This window comes from Leptonychotes weddellii, chromosome 10 (assembly GCF_054177405.1).
Source record: "Leptonychotes weddellii isolate Sample4059 chromosome 10, ASM5417740v2, whole genome shotgun sequence".
NCBI classification, from domain to species: Eukaryota; Metazoa; Chordata; class Mammalia; order Carnivora; family Phocidae; genus Leptonychotes; species Leptonychotes weddellii.
The window spans coordinates 12,682,617-12,706,477 of NC_138378.1; the positions used below are offsets into that span (position 1 = coordinate 12,682,617).

The 23,861-nt window shown below is 51.2% G+C and overlaps 2 protein-coding genes across 7 annotated transcripts in view; both read left to right on the forward strand.

Moving 5' to 3' along the window:
• The window catches only part of SLC13A3 (solute carrier family 13 member 3), a 78,847-nt gene extending 68,751 nt beyond the window's left edge, over window positions 1-10,096 (forward strand). For 2 of the 6 annotated variants that reach the window (XM_081832640.1, XM_081832638.1), the window contains exons 11-13: window positions 2,530-2,691; window positions 5,125-5,262; window positions 8,332-10,096. In XM_081832640.1, coding sequence (XP_081688766.1) covers window positions 2,530-2,691; window positions 5,125-5,262; window positions 8,332-8,508 — 477 coding nt within the window. In that variant the 3' untranslated portion in view covers window positions 8,509-10,096. Of the gene's footprint in view, window positions 1-930; window positions 2,507-2,529; window positions 2,692-3,800; window positions 5,263-8,331 lie in introns of those variants that run through there. The other 4 variants (XM_081832641.1, XM_081832639.1, XM_081832643.1 and 1 more) reach the window with 4 other exon arrangements.
• On the forward strand, window positions 8,889-23,258 carry OCSTAMP (osteoclast stimulatory transmembrane protein). Its single transcript, XM_081832261.1, is given in 6 exon segments — window positions 8,889-9,068; window positions 9,298-9,396; window positions 19,854-20,924; window positions 22,414-22,768; window positions 22,771-22,901; window positions 22,903-23,258. Coding segments are annotated over 6 exon segments (1,986 nt in total). The 3' UTR covers window positions 23,053-23,258.
• Window positions 23,259-23,861: the final 603 nt, after the last annotated feature.

Genomic DNA, 23,861 nt, shown 5'->3' on the forward strand with positions numbered 1-23,861 from the left:
CCACCTCTGGCTTCTTGTGACTTGAAGCTAATAATGACAACTGGCGTGTTGGGGGGGGTCACCAGGTACCGGGGCATTTTCCAACTGCTTTGTAGATTTGCTCCTTTTCTCCCAGTAATAACCTTCGGGGATAGGCACTGTTATATCCGGGTTTACAGATGAGAACACTGAGGCACAGAGAGGTTAAGTTACTTGCCCAGGATGACACGGCTAGGAAGGATTAAGGTGGGAAACAAGCTTACGCTGACTCTGGGGCCCTTTCTCCTCATCCTCTGGCCACACGGCATCCAACCTTGCCTGTTGCTGGTTCTAGAGTCCCTGGAACACTGTGGGGCGGTGTGTTTCCAAGGAAACGGAGCTTCCAATACCTAAGGGAATGGGAAAGGGCAGGTGAAGCCCTTGGGAGTCCCCAAGAGAACCCCAGGCAGCAGGGGGTTCTCTCCCCTGACGCCGCCAGACCTCCCTCTGGTTGTGGTTGCGGAAGCTGAGCCAAGGACCCGAGTGTGCTGGGACGTTGGTTGGAAGCCCGCCACCCAGAGGCCTGGCCACAGGGGAGCTCTTGGCTTCTCATTCACCCAAGTCATTAATATTCCCTCTCTCCAGCCCCTCTCCCTTAAATCGCACACAACTGCCATCAGTCTCTTAGCCAGAGCTGTGGCCTCTGGGAAAAAACAGTGGCCCCATTTTCCCCTTGAAAGATTCCCTGGATGGGGAAGGGCTGGGGCCTTGACTCTGCCATGCACCATCATTTCTAGGCTATCAGACAAACAAAGAAGCGTCTAAATTTTACAAAGACTCTTCTAGGGAAAAATATCTTTAAGCATTTATTATTCGTTCCTTGAAGGTAACTTTTAAGTCAAATTATGGGGACCGGTGTAGTATTTTATTTTATTATTATTTTTTTAAAGATTTTATTTATTTATTTGACAGAGAGAGACACAGCGAGAGAGGGAACACAAGCAGGGGGAGTGGGAGAGGGAGAAGCAGGCTTCCCGCGGAGCAGGGAGCCCAATGCGGGGCGCGATCCCAGGACCCGATCCCAGGACCCTGGGACCATGACCTGAGCCGAAGGCAGACGCATAACGACTGAGCCATCCAGGCGCCCCCAGGTGTAGTATTTTATTTATGTAAAAACATTATGCTGTGTTCTAGAATCCATTATGAAATTTTAAGTTCTAGATAAGCAGTAACATTTCTATCAAACATAAAAGAAATGTATAAAGTTTCTTTGAAAAACCCAAGTGTATCAGGATCAAAGGATACTGGGTTGCTAAAAGGGCTATGGTAAGCACACACTTGATTAAGTATTTAAATACTCCTACGTAGAGTAACTCCTGGAGAAGTCAGCAGAGAGAGCATGGAGAGAATTCTGCAACACTGAGGGCGGGGTAGAGTCCGGAGCCAGGGAGGGAACGATCTAACCTGTCTTTCTCTGTCCTGGAGGGCTGTCGTCGGCTCTGGGCATCACCCTTCATTAAGGGGGGCAGTGACAGACTGGTGCATCCAGAGGATGGTGCCCAAGTGATAGGGAGCTTTGCAGGCCCATGTTTGCTTACAGAAGTTCATGGCACTGGGGCGCCCTGGGTGGCTCAGTTGGTTAAGCGTCTGCCTTCGGCTCAGGTCATGATCCCGGGGTTCTGGGATCGAGCCCCGTGTTGGGCTCAGTGGGGCATCTGCTTCTCCCTCTGCCTCTCCCCCGCCCATGCTTTTTCTCTCTCAAATAAATAAATACAATCTAAAAAAAAGAAGTACATGGCCCTCAGTGTGAAATATATTTCAGGTTATTACTTTTGGGGACCATAGGCAAGTCACAAAAACTTTGCCAGTCTCAGTTTCCTTCCCTGTAACACAGAGACAAATGTCTGCCTTCCAGAAAGGCTGGGAAGGGTTTAGGAGGTAATGCATGCAGGAGCCAAGCAACCTGTAAAGCCTCAGGGGTGATGATTCTTACGATAAAATAAGTAATAATACAATGTTGCGTTATCATTGTAATAATCATCCTTATCATTACTCACAAATATCTTTATTGTTGATAATCATTTTGATAGTGCTATATTTAACGTATATCTGATAAAGGTTTTATAGATGATATATAGTATATCTTGTATATATTATTATATGATAATGATCAGATTACTAATGAATATTTTGTATACACAATTGTGTTAATATTTTTGTCATTCATCACCACCCACGGAGGGTCCGGTTTTCCTCTCTCACTCAAGTTGGAGCTTAGGGGTGCTAGAGCCAATTGGATTATTTGGGGAACAAAGGGGTTTGGGTCCTGGGCCTACAGAGTTGGAGTAGAGAGCAGTTCAAGAAGCAGAGAAGCTGACGCCAGTTGGCTGAATGTGTGGCCTTGGACCTGTCACTGACCCTCTCTGAGCCTCAGTCTCCCCATCTGTGAAGGAGTATGGTTGTCACTGTTGCCATCATGGTGGTCCATCCTAACCTCCCCCCTGGACCCAGCCCCTGGGGATGGCGGCTGGGGCCGGGCGCGGGTGTGAACAGATGCCCCCCCCCCTTCAGGAGTCGGGGCTGTCGGCGTGGATCGGTGGGCAGCTGCACCCCCTGGAGAACGTGCCCCCGGCCCTGGCTGTGCTGCTCATCACTGTTGTCATCGCCTTCTTCACCGAGTTTGCCAGCAACACGGCCACTATCATCATCTTCCTGCCTGTCCTGGCAGAGCTGGTGAGAGTGGGAAGCGGGGGGGAGGCTTCAGAAATCTCTCCCCCGCCATGAGGAGCTCCGTCCCGGCTACAGGGGCCTTTGCTCTCTTCCAAAATGCATGCAAGTGTCAGACCCTGATTTTTTTCTTTAAGAAATACGCAGAGTAAATACTTTCAAAGTGTACCAAATTTTCTTCCTTTGGAGACTTTCCTAGGAAAATACAAATTTTCAAATGTGGATTAAGACAAAGTAGGAAATCTGAGTAGACAAATAACCACAGGAGAAATTCTAATGGTAGGTGAAGTTCTAAGCTCCCTCTGAAGAAGGGTTGGTTTCTCAGCACTATTGGCATTTGGGGCCAAAAAATTATCTGGGGGGGGGGGCTGTCCTGTACGTTGTAGGATGTTCAGAAGCATCCCTGGCCTCTATCCACTAGGTACCAGTAGCACTGGCTAAACCATGACAATCAAAAATGCCTCCAGACATTGGCAAATGTCCCCTGGTGGGGGAGACAAAACCATCCCCCGTTGAGAGCCACCACCCTAAAAATCACTAGCCAGTCCTCAGAGGGTCGGCTAGGTGAGAATTAGCAAACCTGCAAAGAACAGCTAGCTCCCACCTTACTCACGCTATTTCAGAGCACAGAATAATGGAGAAATAATAATGGAGAAAGCCGTCCAATCCAGGAGTAAGGTGAACAAAACCCAGACACCAAAACCAAAGAAGGACAGCAAAGGGGAAAAAAAAGTCACAACTCCATCTCACACATGAACAAAGATGCAAATAAATAAAATGCAAAATAAATCTAAGAATCATGTGAAAAGACCAATATATCATGATCAAATAGAGTTTGTGTTCAGAATTTCAAAACCGATTACCACTAGGAGCGGTCAGCAGAGATCTCTATTTAAATAGATTAAAGAAGACCAAGCCATATGATTATCTTAATAGAATCCAGAACTGATCACATTAAATCAGTGTGGCAACTTCACGTTTTGTATGTCAACGTGATATACCAGGCACACTTATCTGAGCCACTTTTTTTGGTTTTAGTTGGCTTATTTTTGCATGAATTTGTAATGGCGATCACACTGTGTTAGCATACAGAGATGTACTTTATCCTTTTTCAGTGGCTGGAGGATATTCTGTTACGAGTGGATAGCGGTGGGTCTATTTAAGATCTCTACTGAGGGACACGTAGGTCGCTTCCAACCTTTGCTGTCACCAGCAAAACCTCCTGGACCCTTCGTTGTCTGTGCACCTTTGCTTACATGCCTGGATGAGATCCCTGGATTGAAGAGCATGTGCATTTATGATTCTGCTAGATGTGGGCAAATTGTCCTAAAGTGGGCACGTCATTTTACACCCCCACCAGTAGCGTGGGGTGGGGGGGTCCCCAAACCTTGCCAAGTGTGATTTGATTGACTCACACCCTTCCCCAGGATCTGAGGGAGCAGATGATTGAGAGAGATGGGGGCGCTGTGGGGTGTCGGGGAGGAGAAGCGTGGACCCAGCCAGGTCTGTTGGGGCAACTTTTGCTGGAGAAGACACTAGTGAATGGCACAGTGTTCTAAATGGTGCTTGTCATCAAAACCAAAACGTTTTACATGTCAGGGAGTGAATTTAGCACTTTTTGAGAAAATGTATATGCTTTGGGTTATCAAAATTCCCTCGAGGGGCCAAAAAATGTCCTATCTTAAATACAGTAGTAGAGAGGAGACCAAAATGAATTGTAGATGAATACATCATTTGGGAGAGGTGACAAACCAGCCCACTGAATGAGGCCAACACACAGATGCATTTGATTCACACGGTCTTAGAAATTGGGAAAAGCTTCTCAACAGATGCAATCTCGAACTCTCTGTGTCTCCAAAATCTGGTGATGCCCCAACTAAAGGTGCCCGGGGACTGGCTATGGGGACTGTTTGGCTGAGGGAAGGACCAGACAGGGGACCCGGTATGTTAGAGCCTCAGCTGGGAACTTGTGAGGAACGCAGGCTCCTGGGGTGACCCCAGACCTGCCAAATCAGAAACTCTGGGGGAAGTGGGGCCAGCAAGCTGTGTTTTAGCGAGTCCTCCAGGTCTGATGATACACTCTCAGGCTGGAGAAGGTGTGTTCTAGAAAAATCTCCCCAGCCCAAGCTTGCGGCCCCGGAATGTCACTAACCTTGGGAATGTCTTCTCCGTGTGTCTCTTGGTTTGGGTTCTCTTCGTTTCTGTCTCTGCTTTTGCCTGTGGATCTGCGTTTCTGGCTGCATGTCTCTCTGTGTGTCCCTAAACCTGTCTCCTCGTCCACTGCAATTGTTCTTGGCCGCTCTGCCCATCTCTGTCTGTACGTCTCTATTGTCGTGTCTCTTTCTGTCTCTGTCTGTGGTTGTGGCTTTCAACCATCTCCATCTGTTGCGGTGGCTTCTCTCTGTTTCCCTGTCGTGGTCTCTCCTGCACCCGGACCAGGCCATCCGCCTGAGAGTGCACCCCCTGTACCTGATGATCCCCGGCACAGTCGGCTGCTCCTATGCCTTCATGCTCCCGGTCTCAACACCCCCCAACTCCATTGCCTTCGCCTCCGGACACTTGCTGGTCAAAGACATGGTGAGTCGGGGCTCGACCTAGCAGAGGCCTGAGAGGGGGCGGCCAGCAGGTGCTGGGCAAGACACCTGGGCAGGGCCCCTGCTCCTCCACCCCCAACCCCCCCCCCAGTCTCTGAATAAGTCATTTGGAGTGGGGGCCGGACCATCTAGGTTGGTTTTAGCAAACACTCTGGGGTGATTCTTACGCTTAGACAATTTCGGGAAACACTGCCTTAGTGATGACTTTCCAGAGTCCACTTCAGGGACAAGGGACTTCCTTCTCTCTCTGGGCACTGCTCTCTTTTCTTACTTGTTCAGCCAACGGCTCCGTGCCTGGAATCTGTAGGAGAGAGGAGCAGCAGTTCGCACCCTGGGGGGCCTGGAGAGGTCCCTCTCCCCTCACTCGCCTGCTGAACCCGCTCCTCCCTCCCTCCTCCTGCCTTCCCCTGTCACTTCCCCTCCACTGGCTGCCTGGGGGCACTCAGGGAATGCAAATCTTAAACTGGTGTAAACCATTTCCTGGTCCAGTCTCTCCAGGCGCAGAGACTCAAGCAGGATAATCCGGAGGGGAAGGGAGGGAGGCGGTGGGCAAGAATGAGAGACAGAAAGAGGTCACAGAGCAAACAGAGAGAGAAGGAGGAGGCTGGTGTGCCTGGAGCGGAGTTGGGAGGATGAGGCCAGAGGCCTGGGGGAGGGGAAGGGTGCAGAGCATGCAGGGCACAGACTTGGGATCTTATGCGGCTCACAGTGGAAAGACTTAAAAGGTATTTGAGCAGGGCCATCCATGCAGGCAGGCTGGGTCCGAGAACCCAGGGGAAGGTCCCACAGGACCAGCCAAGAGGGTCCTTGGCTTCACGCAGGACAGAAATCAAACGTGAGCCAGAGAAAGTGAAAACGGAGTTTATTGAATAGCGTGAGTGACAGAGAGTAGTAGATGGAGTGTCTGGGAGACTCGGAGAGGAGAGAATGAGTCTCATCCTTGCTTGGGGTTAGGGGTTCACATTGGGAAAGGGTCTAGGGAACATCGTTTGCCTTCAGGAATCCACTGTAGGGTCCCATCAAAGGGAGAGTCAGGTGAACCATAGGCTATTCCAGAAATCACTGGAGGTCGGGGTATGGATGCCACCGTCAGCCGGGGTTTGTTGGAAGCTGATGTCCTGGAATGTGTTTGGGATCTGGCTCTTCTTAGATGTTATCAGGTGTTTAGGGGCTAGGACAGAACTCAGAGACTAATTCACTTTCATGCTTCCCCCTCGAAGTGGGAACACAGCTTCTTTGGCTTATTCAGGGGCAAAGTATGGAACGACAGTAAACGGGGCCTGGCAGGAAAACAGCCGAGGCGGAGCCTTTCTAAAATGGAGTCCCTTCAGCTTCCCTACTTCCCAGTGACGTGGTTTGACTCCTGCCTTTCCAAGATCACTGTGGCTGCAGGGTGAAGTGGATCGTTGGGGGCTGGGGCTGAGTGTGGAATGGGGAGGCCGCTTAGGGAAGGCAGCAAGAGGGCAGAGATGCGACCTAAGGCCCATCCTGAGAACAAGGGGACAGTGAGAGAAATGGAGAGACATCGCGAGGGACGGGAAGAGGCCGAGGGGTACAAGGGGGCACAGAGGGGCAGACGTGTCAGAGCCAGTCTGGATCCACGTGCCCACCTGCAGGCTCTGCTCCCAAGAGTGATGGTGGAGGTCGTTGACATGACGAATGTGGGACAAAGCAGGCATTTGGAGCCAGGCTCCCAGGAGCCCAGCCCTCCTCCCAGCCACCCCAAAGCTTTGGCCAGTCCCCTTCTGATCCTCCGAAGTCACCAGGGCTCTTCTGCAGAGGCAGGTCAGCATAAGGCAGTTGGACCTTGTCACTGGGCGTACTCCCTTCACGACTGACGCCCTTTCTGCGGGCCATCCGTGGCAATATTGATGTAACAATTCTCCTAAATCAACTCACATTTTTTTAAAAAAGATTTTTATTTATTTACATGACAGAGAGAGAATACAAGCAGGCGGAGAGGGGGAGGGAGAAGCAGGCTCCTTGCTGAGCAGGGAGCCCGATGCAGGGCTCGATCCCAGGACCCTGGGATCATGACCTGAGCAGAAGGCAGACGCTTAACCGACTGAGCCACCCAGGTGCCCCTCAACTTACATTTTTTAAAACACTTTAAATAAGAGTATTTAAAGAGAAGAGTTTCTGACGCATCTGGGCATGGAAAACTGGTATTGTACGCCGTAGAAGGTAAGTCTAAAAAAAAGGCACAGACAAAAAAAGCAAAATAATTACATTTGCCCTGAAACCGATGACCTGGAGAAGGTTCGGAACCCCTGCTTGCTCAGGAGGGCAATTGGCAAGGAAGAGAGAAGTGTTAAGGGCATGACAGCACCTAAGGGAGACCTTCTATGGGAGGAATAGATTCAAAAAGGGATTGAAAAGGGAGTGACTCTCTCACCGCGCAGTTCACAGCTGAGCAATGCTAAGGTCAAACAACCAGAAAACCCGGATGAGAAACAGAGATTTTCAGCCCAAGTTTGGACTGAATGGCGCAAGAGGTTAGCCTGGGGAAAAAGCAAACAGGCAGACTTGTTCTAGCTACTTAAAAAGGTCAGAATTCCTGTAAGACAAATGCCTCACAACAAAAAAGTATAGCCTTAAGTAGACCCGGAGTGTGGATAGGTGTGAGTGTGTATGAGTGTGTGTGTGAGTGTGTACGTGTGTCATCGATCAAACCAGATTATTTTCAAGCTGTGGGACCTGGGTAAGCCCACTTCTCGGAGCCTCGTTTTCCTCGTCCGTAAAGGGGAAGTAATGATAATCACCCTTCGAGGGTGTCATAGGGATGGCATGTCTCTACGACACCTACACAGCACAGTGCCTGGCCCCTAGAACCACTCGGCGGATGGGGACATTTTAGCTCTCCAAGGGGCAGCCTAGGGTACGTAAAGATGGAAGGGTCTTGGGCATACACCAGCCGGGATCTGTGTCCTGGAACCATCACTTCCCAGCTGGGAGATCTTGAGTGAGTGAGTTCCTGATTTTGGGCGTGGGTTTTCCCATCTGTACAATGGGCTCTGAGCTGATCCCTCCCTTCACCTGGGCTCCATTTCAGGTGCGGACAGGCCTCCTGATGAACCTGATGGGTGTCCTGCTGCTCAGCTTGGCCATGAATACTTGGGCACAGACCATCTTCCAGCTGGGCACCTTCCCGGACTGGGCCGACATCCACTCAGCCAACATCACAGCACTGCCATCCACTTTGGCCAACGACACATTTCGGACCCTTTGAGTCCCCCTCCGGGACTCTCTCTGGGCCGGGCCCTCCCAGAAGGCTTCTGCCATCACCTGCTGCTAGGACTCTACAGGACAATCGAGCAGTTCTTTTCGTGATCCAGTATGCAGCAAGCAAGAGTGACCTCCAGTGGTCCACTTGGGCCCACAGGCTCATTATCTAGGACACCTTCTCCTTCTCTTTCATGGAGGTCAGGGCCCAGATATCTCCCAGATCCGCTGCCAGAAAAACAAGCTCCTTTATCTCTGAGCTGTTCCATGGCTAGGATGCAAGAGAGCCCTATTTCAGCAACAGGAAGCAAATCTGGAATATGGCATTTGACTTAAACAGTTGGAATGGGGGGGCATCAATTCCTATGGGCACTGCTAACATCCCCCATGGCCTACTTTAGGTTACACTCTGGAGAGATCATCTTGCCTTTAGATGTCACCTTCCTCAGGGAGGCTTTTGGGGCCGCAGCGTTCCAGCTGTTTGCAACCACGGTGTGTCCTGCTCGGTCGGTGCCCATTCTGTGCCCGTTGTTTGACTATGACCCCTATCGGTACACCGCAGCCGGGGTTACTTTCAATCCCTGGAGACAGGGGAGGGACAGATGACCTCCTGAGGACAGGGAGGCTGTGCAAATCGTCCTTGCTGCGCTTCTGGGGGCCTGAGTACACCAGGGGAGTTCTAGAAACCCCCAGCTGACATCTCTACCTAAGCTTTTTAGGATTTTCCTGTTCAATCTGATTCAGTTTGACCATAATTCTGGGGTCAGGCCAAGCCCTGGCCTTACCATCCTTTCAGCGAGGACTCTCCTACGTGTGGCCCGCGGGGGCCTTTGTGGTTGCCCGCTACTCCTTATTCCAGCAGCTGGTCTTTACCTCCCTACCCATACCCCGAGGGGTAAGCATGTTTAATTAGCAAAGGCCACATTTTTCAGGAATGAGGGGAAAAAAAAAAAAGTCAGAAGATACATTGAGGCCTCATAAAAGGCCAGGGTAAAATTTCTCAGGCAGACAAAATATCGTAACCTTCTTCTGCAGAGGGGGCCAACGGAGACTTCCCCTGAGCCAGTGGCTGGTGGGGGCTGTCCTAGAAGATCTGATCCCTCCTTGTTTCCAGCAGAAGCATCTGGGCATCCCCAGTGAACAGCACAGTATCAGGCCCAGCAGGAGCTCAGGATATGGAATGAGTGACCCAGCATTAGCTAAGGTGCCCGTGGGGGGTCTGGAAGCCTCATGTCTGCCCTTCCTACATATCTGAGGGATGAAGTTCCCTGAGCAGTAGGGGCTGGGACGGCGGCACCCAGAGACTGAACTCGTCCTCAGAATGGCACGAGTGAGTCATGGATGTTTCCCTGGGAGCAGCGGGGAGGAGAGAGGAGGAGCCCCCAAGTTGGAGGATGGGCTTCACCTCTTCCCACGTGAGTACTTTAGAATTCAATCAGAGTTGCAGCCCATGGCGGTTGGGAGCAGCACTCGTGGAGAACAGGGGATGGGAGAAGTCCATCCGCAGAGAAACCCATGGTACTTGTAACCAGATGAATCGTGATTTCAAATAGTTCTGATTGAAAATGCTATAAAATAAAGAGTGTTAATCAATACTGGGCCTACAGATTATTTGCTTTCTGGGCATAAAAGAGCTTTTCTTTTTTTTTTTTAAGATTTAATTTATTTATTTATTTGACAGAGAGAGACACAGCGAGAGAGGGAACACAAGCAGGGGGAGTGGGAGAGGGAGAAGCAGGCTTCCCGCGGAACAGGGAGCCCAATGCAGGGCTCAATCCCAGGACCTGGGGATCATGACCTGAGCCAAAGGCAGACGGTTAACGACTGAGCCACCCAGGCACCCCGGCATAAGAGAGCCTTAAGGTGCCAAATTCCTGAGCTGGGGCTTCCACGGAACTGACCTCCCTGACTTCACTTCCCTACTGCTCTCCCCTCTCCACTCCAACCACATGCTTATACTGCCCTGCCTCAGGGCCTTTGCACATGCTGTTCCCGTTACCAAGAACACTTTGCTTCCAATTATGAGCTTATTTCCTCACTTTATTCAGTTCTCTGCTCAAATGTCACCTCCCCAGAGACTCTTCCCTGACCATCTGGTATAAAATCTTGCTCTCATTACTCTCCATCTCCTTACTCCACTATATTTTCCTTCTTAGTGTTAAACCAGGCCACTGGATCATGTATTTTCTTGTTTATTAACTTTCTCTCCCTCTAGAATACCAACTTATCAGAATACAAACTTTATTTTGTTGAGTGCCATAACTCTCGTACCTAGAATGGTTTCTGACACATAACAGGTGCTCAGTAAATATTTGATAAGTGAATCTATACTAAAATTTATGAGAAAGCAATCTTGCCCTCTGGTCCATGGTCTGTCCCATTCATTTCTTTGCTCACTCCTTCTTCCATTTATTCATTCAACAATATTTATTTAAAACCTGATTATGTGTTCATTCACTGTCCGCATCCACATGGAACTTACATGCTAGCTGAGGAGATAGGCAGTGGGCAGGTAAACAAATAAATAAAATGACTCTGGGTCATGATATGGGCTAAGAAGAAGATGAAATTGGACAATGTGACAAACTGACTCAGAAGTTACTTCAACCAGGGTGGTCAGGGAGGACTTCTCTGAGGAGGTGGCATTAGAATGAGACCAGAAGGAGTCAGTCACGTGCTCACGGTGGCATGGGAGGAAGCTGGGTGGCATGGGTGGTAAGGATCATTGGAAATATATATGAGACTCATGTCTGGAATATAAGAGGAACATCCAGAAGTCAGAAAGAACAAACACAAAGCAAAATACCTGTTTTAGTTACTGTGGTTATATAACAAACCACCCAACACTCAGGCCCTAGAACACAGCAACTTACTGGCTTATGTTTCTGCATTTAAAATTTTTTTTTAGAGAGAGAGAGAGACTTTGAGCAGGGGAGGGGAACAAAGGGAGAGGGAGGAGGGGGAGAGAGAATCTTTAGCAGGCTCCATGCCCAGTACAGATCCTGACTCGAGGCTCGATCTCATGACCCTGAGATCATGACCTGAGCTGAAATCGAGAGTCAGACGTTTTACCCACTGAGCCACCCAGGCATGCCATGTTTCCACATTTAGACAGAGCTCTGCAGGGATTGTTTTGTCTCTGCTCTACATGGTGTGGCCGGGGTCACTCAGCGGGGAGTTTAGCTGGAACTTGAACGTCCATGATGACTGTGGAGCCTCCAGGGAGTCTAACCCAAACCTCTGAACCCAACAGTGGGCTTCTCAGAAGGCAAAAGCAGAAGCTTAAAGTCTGGGCTTGAGAGTTTAAGAATTCAACTCTGCCACATTCTATTGATCAAAGCAAGTCAAAAGTTGGCCTGGTTCAAGGGGAGGGAACTAGGTTCCACTCCTTCGTGGGAAGAGTGACATCCTCATACAGAGACGGGAGGAGGCTTGGTCACTCTCTGTGGAAGGCTCGTACCGTAACACCTGCGAGCAGGATGAGGGCGAGATACAGCTGTGCCATTTTAAAGCAGGCTGTCAAGATGGCCAGAGCTCGATAAAGTCATGCTCGAATCCACTCGTCATCAGATAAATGCAAGTTCAACCAAGATGCAACAACACACCAGTCCGACCGGCAGAAACTAGGCAAGCGGACAAGAAGTGATGATGGAACAGGAGAAGACAGACACCCTCTTGTGCTGCTGGGGAGACTGTTACTTCCGACGGTCAGCCTGGCAAGCGACATGGCAGTAATTAGGAGAATTCATTACCTGCATTCCCTGGGGCCCACTTTTCCTACTTCTGGGTTCATATCCCAGCAGAATTGTCCCATAGTCCCTACGGAGACGATGTAGGAGGATATTTGGGCCACTGCTGTTGGAGGTACCCAGGAGCTGGAGGCCACCTAGGTGACCTTCGGGGGGTGGGAGTGATGGCATTTAAGTGAAACATGGGGAAGCTCACCATGGAAAACACAGCAACACACAGAAGTGATGAACAACAGGTATACGGAAGGTTCGGATACACACATACATATTCTGGCACATAGATCAAGAACTTACAGAGTCAAGTGGGCAGAGGGTTGGAAGCAGTGATGGCAGATGAAAAACAAGATGAATAAAAGCCACTGAACGAGGGGTTCAGTGAGCCACTTTGGACTCCTCGCTCTACCCGTAACATGCTGTGTCACCTTAGGCGGGTCCTTTATGTCTTGGACTTTGGAGAGATAAGGGTGCATAGAGTCAGGGTCCCGGTCTCAGAAGGCAATAGTAAGCACACAGACTAGTTATTTGAGGACAGCTTAGTAATGGGTCTAGTTCCAAGGTGTGGGCAGAGGGTAAGGGAAACCACGAGGGAAAATGTGAGTCCTCGGTGGAGGGAGGGAGGAGCACCTCCCAGCCGAGGCTCTGAGGGACTGAGGCCCATGTGCGGCTGGCACCTTTATTCCTTACAAGACAGCCCCTGATGACTCTGAAAGGGGAAAGCTGCCCTGGATCTTTCTCTACATCCTCCTTCGGCTCTCCTGCCAGCACTCTCCATGACCAAACCCAACCTTATTGGTCAGGGTTCTCCAGAGAAACAGAACCAACAGGATGGAATATATATGTATGTATGCCCAGGCAAGAGTCCAAAGGCAATCTGCCGGCAGAATTCCCTCTTGCTCAGGGGAAGTCAGTCTTTTGTTCTATTCGGACCTTCAACTGATTGGATGAGGCCCACCACATTATGAGGCAGCAATCTGATTCACTTAAACTCCATTAATCTAAATGTAAATCTCATCCAAAAACACCCTCACAGAAACATCCAGAATAATGTTTGACCAAATAGCTGGAGGCTGCGGCCCAGCCATGTTGACACTGAAAGCTAACCATCACACCCACAGAAGCCAGAATGTAGGAGAGTTCTTTGAGGCTGCGCATCCAGGTCTAACCCCAGGGCTCAGGGCAGGGAGGAGAAGAGTGGAGACAGGGTCTGGAGGGGCAAACTGAGAAAACATAGCAGGGAAGGTTTAGACCAAATCAGAGCTTGTAATCTAGTGGTCCCCAGGTCTGCATCCATCTCACAATCAGGATTTTTGGGACACCTTTCATGAGTTTTAAACTTTTTTTTTAATTATTTATTTATTTGACAGAGAGAGAGATGGTGAGAGCAAGAACACAAGCAGGGGGAGAGGGAGAGGGAGAAGCAGGCTTCCTGCTGAGCTGGGAGCCCGATGTGGGGCTCGATCCCAGGACCCTGGGATCATGACCTGAGCTGAAGGCAGATGCTTAATGGCTGAGCCACCCAGGCACCCGAGTTTTAAACTATTAATTGACTGCTAATATTCTTAAATTCAGAAAATTTCACATTAAAACTCTGATTTGTGCTTCTCTTGGAAAAGAAAAGACCAGAAGTTCTGGCAACATGGGACCCTATCGTTACCTGGCAACAATTGTTTGGAGCTGAGTAGTGGTGAAGGGAAAACTCAAACTGATAGGTGAACTCTCTTGTTTGCCACAGTCCCCACCCTTCCTTAATGCCTTACACTGACTCTCTTCATTTTAAAAATACCAGGTTTTTATTTTTTTATTTTTTTAAAAGATTTTTTATTTATTTATTTGAGAGAGAGAGAATGAGAGAGAGAGCTCATGAGAGGGGGGAGGGTCAGAGGGAGAAGCAGACTCCCTGCCGAGCAGGGAGCCCGATGCGGGACTCGATCCAGGGACTCCAGGATCATGACCTGAGCCGAAGGCAGTCGCTTAACCAACTGAACTACCCAGGCGCCCAAAACACCAGGTTTTTAAAACTGAGTACAAAAAATAAAGAAAAAATATCCCCTTAGTAAATTTTATATTGATTACATTTTGAGAGGATACTGTTTGGGATATATTAAGTTGAATAAAACTTTTATTAAAAGTTGAATAAAAATTTTATTAAAATAAATTTCACTTTTTTATGTGGCTACTAGAAAATTTTTAATTATATACATGGCTCGCATTCTGTTTCTATTGGGTAGCATCGTCTATTTGGTAAGATTTTAGCCAACTCTCCATATTCTCAGGCTGAGTGGATGGTGGCAATATTCTATGCCCATGGGCTATAAAATTCAATGACTCCAATATTCTTTGGACCTCCGATGCTGATCGTAGATCTGAAGGCTTACCACTTCCTCTTCCTATACTGTCTTATGGTTCTGAATCCTCTACCCAGAAATTCCCCTCAAAAAGCTGATTCTATTTTGGATGATTCAGAAGACCCTTCCGGATGTTGTGGGATTTGGAGCCAGGCCAGCTTTATGTAGGCAGAAGTGACTGCCTACATGTGCTGAGAAAAGCCAAAAATATCTTCTGCCCTTTCCTTCCCTATACCACCAAACTCCCAAATCCTACACATTTACCAGAGGTCTTCAGGAAATGACCAACATGGTCCTTAACCAGTCTTGGGGCCACTGCAGAAAGTAGGCAAAGCCTGGCTGGTGCCTGCCAGGCCCGCTCCCCTCTGACCGGCACAATGCCCTAAAGTTCCCTATGTGATGGGGACCCTGGCCAGGGATCTGGCCCAGTGGGCGTCACAGAAGCCTCTATAATCAGGTCTAAACAGCCTGGGGCTCACTTAGGCAGAGCTGTCAGCCCAGGCGGGAGAGGGCAGGAGCGTGTATCTATCTACTGGATGCTCCACATACATTATTCCACTGAATGCTCAAGCAACCCTAAGGAGATATTAGTAGTCTCATGATAGCAAAGCCCACACAAGTTCAGAAAAGGACAGTGTCTTGTCCGTAAGTGGCAAAGCTGACTTTCCCGTGCAGATCTTCGACCCCCAGCCCAGAGCCCCCACGGTGCAGACGGACATCTAGGCAGCTCCCGCACCAGCCCTGCTGAGGCTTCCTGCAGAGGCTGGAAGTCGGCGGCCCTCGTGCTGGCTTTGGCCCACAGACTTGGTAAGATTGGCCGGCCCAGAGGTCTTTTTTTTTTTTTTTAATGCTGGCTTTAAAAACTTGGAGACTTTTACATAAAAAAGGGAATGACTGGCATTTTTGGAATAATTGGAAAATCTGGTAATGTCGGACCTCTTTTCAAGGGACTTCAACCCTCAACCGGAGCAGGGCCGAAGCTGTCCTTTCGAGTAGGTCTACACGCGGCAGTTCACGCTGTTTCCATCCTGGTCTGCTCTGCTCCTTTGCCTCGGCTGGCTGGCCTCTGCAGGCGCCCGGGGCTCCTGCTCCCCGTCTACTCTGGGCTCAGTTCTCTGCAGACTCTCTGTGCCTGGCCTGGCTTCCTGGAGGGGCCTGAGATCTGGGAAGGGTGTCAGGCTCTCTGAGGGCCACAAGTGTCTCATTCGATTGTGTGACCATGAGAATGTCACTTCCCCTATCTGAGCCACAGAACACCCTCCTTCAGGCCTGAGCAAGTGACCCAGGCAACATGTCCTTATAACCGAAAAGGATGGGGAGTCTGGAGCACCACCTAGGTGTGCCCTTCCTCACTGGCCCCTCCATCCTGCAGGGTGGAGGCCTGGGGGCACAGCGGAGGGCTCCTGGAGGAGGCAGCCTACTGACAGAGATAGAGCACAGAGAGGAGGGGGGCGGGGGGGGAGTGTCTGCTTCCAGATAGGGACTGGCTTTCCAATCAGCCTGGAAGTGTACCTGCCAGGCACATGCTGCAGCAGGGTGTGCACACAGGGACCTCACACTTATTAAATGCCTACTGTTTGCAGTGCCAGATGCATCTGAAGGTAACACGAGTCTTGTGAACCCTTCCCTCCACACCAGTAGAGCCCAGTGGCTGACCAGTTGACTCTGGAGCAGGACCGTTGGCTGTAAGTCATGGCTCTACCTCTTACTAGCTGAGTGGCTTGGTCAAGGGACTTAATTCTCTGGGTCTCAGTTTTCTGAACTGAAGAATGGAAATAACAGTACCTACCACAAAGGGTTGTTGGAAATAAGCATTCAGGGAATTCAAATAGAACTATTGAGAAGCGTGGGGCACCTGGGTGGCTCAGTCGGTTAAGCCACTGCCTTTGGCCCAGGTCATGATCCCAGAGTCCTGGGATCAAGCCCTGCATTGGGCTCCTACTTCTCCCACTCCTCCCCACTCCTGCTCTCTCTCTCAAATAAATAAATAAAATCTTAAAAAAAAAGAACAAGAAGTGTGTCTGATACTTAGCAAGTACTCCATAAATGTTAACTGTTACTATCATTTCTCTCTTTTAAAAGGAGGAAACTGATGGGGTTACCTGCTCAAGGTCACACAGGTAGGGAGGGACAAAGCTAAAGACAGAAAGCCAGCTAGAAAGGAGATGGGAGCCACTACGCTTGAAAGAGAGTCTCAGCGAGGTCCAACTGTCTCCTATGGGTTCCCACTGCTCACAGCTGGGGATCAGGCTCCTCTAGGGGCCCACAACTGTGGAGGGGGAGGGCAAGGGGAAGCCAAGCGGAGTTCTAGTCCTGGCACTACCACTAATGAGCGGTATGGCTTTTCTGAACCTCAGTTTCTTCCTCTGTGAAATGGGAGCAGTTCTACCTTCCTGCTCTCAGGATCACAGATAACTGCTTGGAAAACGCTCTTTCCTCCAACACCTTGCACCCACTTGCACCCACCCCTGCTTGCCGGAAGAGGATGAGGCAGCTTGCCCAACCCCCTGGGAAGTGGGCCCAGGCAGGGGCGGGACAAAGCCAGCAGGAGGGCTTAGTTAAGAGCCAGAAAGCAGAAGCAATAGGGTTTTTCCCAAGTTCTAGAGAATACAGTTCTCCCCATTTCCTGCCCACCTGCCCGCACTGCCTCAGCCTGCCTGCCCTGATCCAGACCCACAGCTATTCGGGAAGCATGAGGGCTCCATGTGGGACCGCCGAGCACCGCGCCAGGACCGGGTAGGTCTGGAGACCCTGGACACTGGGACCACAGGCAAGAAAACAGTCCTTGGTCAGGCACGATGGGTATGAGCTTAGCCTCAGGCTCTGCCATTCCTCAGCTGCGTGACCTTGGGTAAACTCCACCTCTTTGAGCCTCAGTTTCCCCATCTGTGAAGGAGAGTAGTAATAATTCTACAAGATAGCTGTAAGAATTGAGGGGCACCTGGGTGGCTCAGTCGTTAAGCGTCTGCCTTCGGCTCAGGTCATGATCCCAGGGTCCTGGGATCAAGCCCCGCATCGGGCTCCCCCCTCTCCCGCTCCCCCTGCTTGTGCTCTCTATCTCTCTCTAACAAATAAATAAAATCTTAAAAAAAAAAAAAAAAGAATTGAATGAGAAAATGCACACACAGGGCTTGCCATCGTGCTCGGCTCGGAGTAAGCCCTCAGCAGATGGCAGCCACTTTCCATGTCATTCCCAGCACCCCCCACGCCTTGGCCTCCAGCATGACTTAGAGCTGGCTTCCCTTCCCCTATCATTTGTATTATTCGCTATTCTTTTAACGGCTACCATGCCCCGAATACTCATTATTACAATAGCAGGAGGTTTAGTCCTAAATGAAAATGCCCTCAGGGGCCAGAAAGGCCCTAATTCATCATCTCTGACACAAGTGGGTCCTTGGTGCTGCCCAGCTTGGATAGCACTGCCCTGGTTCGTTAACTCTCCCAACCTCCTGCCCAACTATTTTCCACCCTCTCTTTCCTCTTCAAGCTCCCACTGCCTCCTCCAGCACGCTCTCCATCAACGCTGACCTCGCTTTCCTGCCACCCTGAGCAAACAGAAGCAATCCTAGGACAGCCTACAAACATTTAGGGAGCTACATGCCAGACACTATTCCAGGCACTTGGGCTACATCAGTGAGCACAAGAGACCAAGTCCCTCCCCTGGTGGTATTGATGCTCTCGTGACAGATAACAGGTGACTTGCTCCTTACTCTGTCCCAGACACAAAGTGACCCTACGAGATGCTACTTCTATTCCCCCATGTTACAGACATGAGTTACATGTCTTATAGAAATAAGAAAACTGAGGCACAGAGAGATTAAGAAACTTGACCAAGGTCACACAGATGGTGAGTGGTGAAGCAAGGATTTGAACCCAGGCAGTCTGGAGGCCATGCCCTTAACCACTTCTCAGTTGTGCATCAGAGGAACTGAGATTTGGCAACCCACACTTTGCCCGTCACCCACCCCTCCTTTTGTGCTGTCCATCTTACCCGCTACCACCACCACCGAAAAGATGGCTCCAGGGGGCCTCCCCTTCATCCAAGCCCCCCTCTTGATTGGCTCTCCCATCTGCAAACCTGTTAGAGTCTCTCCCATCTCGGCCCCCCCCACCCCGCCCAGCGGCCGAGGCACCCTGTCTGCGCACCTTTACTGCAAACATGGGTCAGCATGCTCCTGTCTCACGTTCTACTCCTTCCAGTCTCTCCCAGGCCCCCTCTAGTTAGGTTTTGGCCCAAGATGCCACGAAGCTACCCTTGGGCAGTTTCCAGGCCAACGGTCATTGCTCGGTCCTCAGCCTTGTTGATCCATCAGCAGCACTTGACATATGTGGTGACCCCCCTCTTGGAACATTGTACTGGCCGGCTTCCCCAGCCTCCTTCTCACCTCCCAGCCTGGGGCGAGGGCTCTGGTCCTCGAGTGCCTCTCCTCCCCACCAACGCACCGTCCCGAGGAGTCTCCTGTCCTGCCCCATGGCTTTAAATGTCATCTATAAATCAATGATTTTACGTGTCATTTATTTCCCATCTCGGACAACACCTGGGTGCTTTCAGTTGCTCAGGCACCAAACCTCAAGGTCATCCTTGATCTCCCTCTTCCTCTCAGACTGCCTGTTGTGTTGGCTCCTCCAACAGAATGTATCCTGAACCCAACCTCTTCTCACGAATTCCTCTGCCATCACTTTTTAACGCAGGCTCTAGGAGGGCAGGGATTCTTGTCTGTTTCATTCATTCCTGTTTCTCTAATAGTAAGCATATAGTAGTTGCTTAATGAATATAAGGACAACAGAGTAGAAAAGCTCCCGAGTGGTCAACGGATCCACTCCCCATGCCTCCAAATTATAGAGGAGACCCTGAGGTCCACAGAGAAGGAACGTCCAGAATGACACAGGAAGCCAACCAAGACTGTGAATTCAGGGGAAACAGTGTCTCTCTCTCTCTCTCTCTCCCGAAGTTTGTCTCTTTCTTATTCTCTCTCATCTGCGCTTCTCTCTCCATGATTCTTTCATTCCCTGGGGCAAGGCACCCTCCCAAACCTGGAATCACGGACCCAGGCAGCCCAGACATCCATCCTCACATCCCCAGGAACTGGGGTCTTCCCTGACAAGTCCAGTGAGGATAATCCTAGGGCAGCCTCTGACTAGTTCCGCTTGGGTCCTGTGGCTTTGGGGTGAGTTACTGGGATTGGCCCACAGGGGAAGAGTGCCAACCCCTGTGGCTCAGGGGGAGCCTGTTAACGATTGAAGGGTTTGTGGATTAGGGGCATTGGGCCGCCATCCAACCCGTCATCCTCCTGAAAGAGCACCCCCCCCCTTTCCTTGTGTGCAGGTGGAGGTTCTGGCACTTGGGCCTCTGCAAGGTCCTCGGCCCCCTGCAGGCCGCCTGGGTCGCCTTCTCTCAGCCGGTCCCAACCAGCTGTGGCCAGCTGCTGACCCAGCTCTTCCTGTGCGGTTGCTTGGCTGTCGCTGCTGCAGGTCTGACGCACCACTGGCTCGTGTCCTCGCTGCTTTATCCTCTGGGACCCTCGGCCACGGTGGCCACTGTCTGGGGCCTCCTGGTCTTCCTGGTGCTGGGCTTGGTGCCCCCTGCCCGCTGCCTGTTTGCACTCAGCGCCCCTACCCTGGGCACGGAGCAGGGCCGCTGCCTGCTCTTGTCCTGGAGCACCACCACGCTGGGCGTCACCGTGGTGCCCAACGTCTTGGCCAACATGGGCGCAGCGGGGCAGGTGCTGAGATGTGTCACAGAGGGCTCCCTGGAGAGTCTGCTCAACACCACTCACCGGCTGCACGCGGCGTCCCGGGCTCTGGGCGCTGCTGGCCCAGCGGGCAGCCAGGGCTGGACACTGCAGGCCCAGGGCAACGGCTCAGTGTTCCGCCTTCACATGCTCAGGGTCACCCAGCAGGTGCTGGAGGACTTCTCTGGCCTGGAGTCCCTGGCCCGGGCGGCCGTGCTGGGGACCCAGCAGGTGGTCGCAGGGCTCTTTATGCTGGGCCTCCTGGTGGACTCGGGCTGGTACCTCCATCGCTACCTGACTGACCTGCAGTTTGACAATATCTACGTGACCCGGCAGCTGGCTTGGCAGCTGGCGGAGGCCCAGGCCACACACCTGGTGGCCTCCCCACCAGCCTGGCTGCTCTGGGCTGCCCGGCCGAGGCTGTCCCAGGGGGAGCTGCTGAGTTGCCTCCTGAGGCTGGGGCTGCTCACCCTGTTCCTGATGGCCACAGCTGTGATGGTGGCCACAGACCACGTGGCCTTTCTGCTGGCTCAGGCGGCCGTGGACTGGGCTCAGAAGCTGCCGGCCGTGCCCATCACGCTCACGGTCAAGTATGATGTAAGTGCTGTGATGGGACTAGAGTCATTTCCTTGTAGGAAGGGGCGGGGTGTGTTAACCACTCGATTTGCAATTGTTTCAAGACCCTGCCCTTGGAGAAGCTAGGAGATCCTGGGGCATTTGCAGACAGACTCGCTCAATGTAGTGGGTTCTATTCTCACCCCCGTGGCAGATGAGGATCCAGATACCCAACAACTTGAAAATAATTTGACACCCCCCCACGCACCCCCCCGCCCAGGTCACTCTTTTCCTAAGTGGCAAGGTGTCCTAGCTTCATTTTCTTCACTTGTACAAACTGGATCCATCCTCCTCACCCTGCCGGCTTATTGTGAGTCTTAACATGTGGTCCTCTGTAAAAGTATGCAGGGAGCTCCATGCCACACGGGAGAGGTCCAGTCAGTAGTGGTTATCACGAACAGCTCACAGCTGTATGTATCAGACTGGAGGAGGGCTTACGAATGATCTAGATCAGGCGTCTGCCAACTATGTTCCCCAGGGCCAAACCCTGTGGGCTTCCTGGCTTTGTAAATTAAGTTTTATTAGAACATAGCCGTGTCATTTGTTTAGGTATTGGCCCCTGGCTGCTCTTGATAGTTGCATCAGGGACAGTGTGATCTATGAAGTGAAACGTATTCTTCAACTTAAAAGTTCGTTTTCATTCTGATTTTTTTTTTAAGATTTTATTTATTTATTTATTAGAGAGCGAGCGAGAGAGAAACAGCATGAGAGGGGGGAGGGTCAGAGGGAGAAGCGGGCTCCCCGCCGAGCCGGGAGCCCGATGCGGGGCTCGATCCCGGGACTCCGGGATCATGACCTGAGCCGAAGGCAGTCGCTCAACCGACTGAGCCACCCAGGCGCCCCTTCATTCTGATTTTAAAAGAGAATAAAATACTTCTGTGAGCCCCCTGCCCTGAGCCCGGCAGAGAAGTGGGCCCTGGGCAGAACCAAGGATCCAACCCAAGAAGTCTGGCTCCAAAGTTTGAATGGTTAACCTCTGACCTCCCTGCCTCCCTGCACCTGTTCCTATATACCCCAAGGGAATTGTAGAGCCTAATTCTTGGGAGCAGGGGGTTGGGACCCGCCTTGGCTGGGACTGACCCCTGGGGCTGGCCACATCCTTGTGTGACCTTAGGCTTCCCATCTTTTCAGTGAGGCTCATTCTGGGCTCAAACTCAGAGGATCGTGTGTATTTGATGAAAAACACATCTAAGGTATTCACTAAGGGCTTAGCAAAGAGTAAATGCCCGTAGCACTGTTTGTTTTCTCGAAAGCGTTGTGTTCCGAATGTAATAGTACTGTGCTTTTTGTCTGTCAGAAAGCCTGCTTCAGACTCCTGATGTCATTTGCTACTCCTCGGTGCCCAGGAGGCAGGAGGCTGGGTTACTTCTGTGCCCATCTTACAGAGGGGGGCCAGCGGCCGCGAGTGGTGGGGGGCAGGGAATGGCTGCAGCGTCTGTCTGTTCACTTGGCCTTTTTCCCATCTTTGAAGGCCACATACACGGTGCTGGGCTTCATCCCCTTCCTCTTCAACCAGCCGCCTCTGGAGAGCCCTTTCCTCTCTGCTCACAACGCCTTCCAGTGGGAGCTCCGCTTCACCTCCCCGGGCTGCCCACTGCTGCCCGCCCGGCGCCCCCACACGGCCGCCCCCCTGGCCGCTGGGGCCCTGCAGCTGGCGGCTGGCGCCACCGTCCTGCTGGAGACCTACGCCCGGCGCCTGCGGCACACCATCGCCGCCTCCTTCTTCTCCGCCCAGGAGGCTAGGAGGGTCCGCCACCTGCACGCCCGGCTCCAGCGTAGATACGACCGGCACGGAGGCCGGCGGCTGCCCCTGGGGCCCCCGTCCTGCTCCCGAGACCCGAGTCTGGGAGCGCCCACCCAGCGCGGATAGACAGGCCTACGGCACGCTGGCCGCTGGGAAGAAGAGAGAGCAGTAAGGCAGAGGGGGAGGAGCTTGGGAGCCGGGCAGACCGTGGTCCTCCTGCTGCCTTCCTGTGTGACCTTGGGTAGATTGCTTCACCTCTCTGAGCCTCAGTTTCTACACCTGCATGATGACTGCGTCATAACAACCCATGTGACCTACTTTCCACGTGGGGGTGTGGAAAGGAAGGACTGCCGATATTGGGCATAAGAGGCTTCAAGAAGCAGGAAAGGCCTCGGCACAGTGAAGACAAGCAAGTGCAGAGACAACTCGAGGTTCCTCCTGGCCAGTTGGGGGTCAGCCTGGGCTCTCATCTGCATCCACTGCTTTCCCTGGTGGATGGAAACTTCACGTGGTGAATGGGTTTAAATTTTCCCGGAACTTATTTATATGTCCCCTGAATCCTCTTACATTTAGCCATCTAAAATTTTCTTGATTTTTATAAGCAAAGTATTTATTAAATCCTAAATTAGATTATGTTACTCTTTTGTTTCAAATTCCTTTGGGGATTTCCCATCCAGGGTCACCAGGGTTTAGCAAATAAAAATACATGACACCCGGTTCCATTTGAATTTCAGATAAATAACAAATACGGGTTTAGTCTAAGTACGTCCTTGGGACATTCTTATACTAAACATACTTATACTAAACCTATATTTGTTGCTTATCTGAAATTCAAATGGAACTGAGTAATCCATATTTTATCTGGCAACTGCATCCCCATCGAAGTTCTAGTAAAACCCCAGCTCTCTCCCCTGTGGGCTTAGTATTCCCTGTTGTCCCCTCCAGATCATTCTCTGCCCTTCTCTTTCCCAGGAATTCGTACCTCCGTGAATTGTATCACCCTGGCTCCCCTGGCCTCTGACTTCTAGTCGGGCTCAGCCAATGGGAGGCACTGGCCTGCGAGCCAAAGTGGGAGAGGAGAGAGATGTCAGGATATTTGTCCCTGCAGCCGTCTGGGCTACTTGGCGAAGGCTACATTCCATTACCAGCAGCCACAGCTCCTGCCTGGCTGGGTG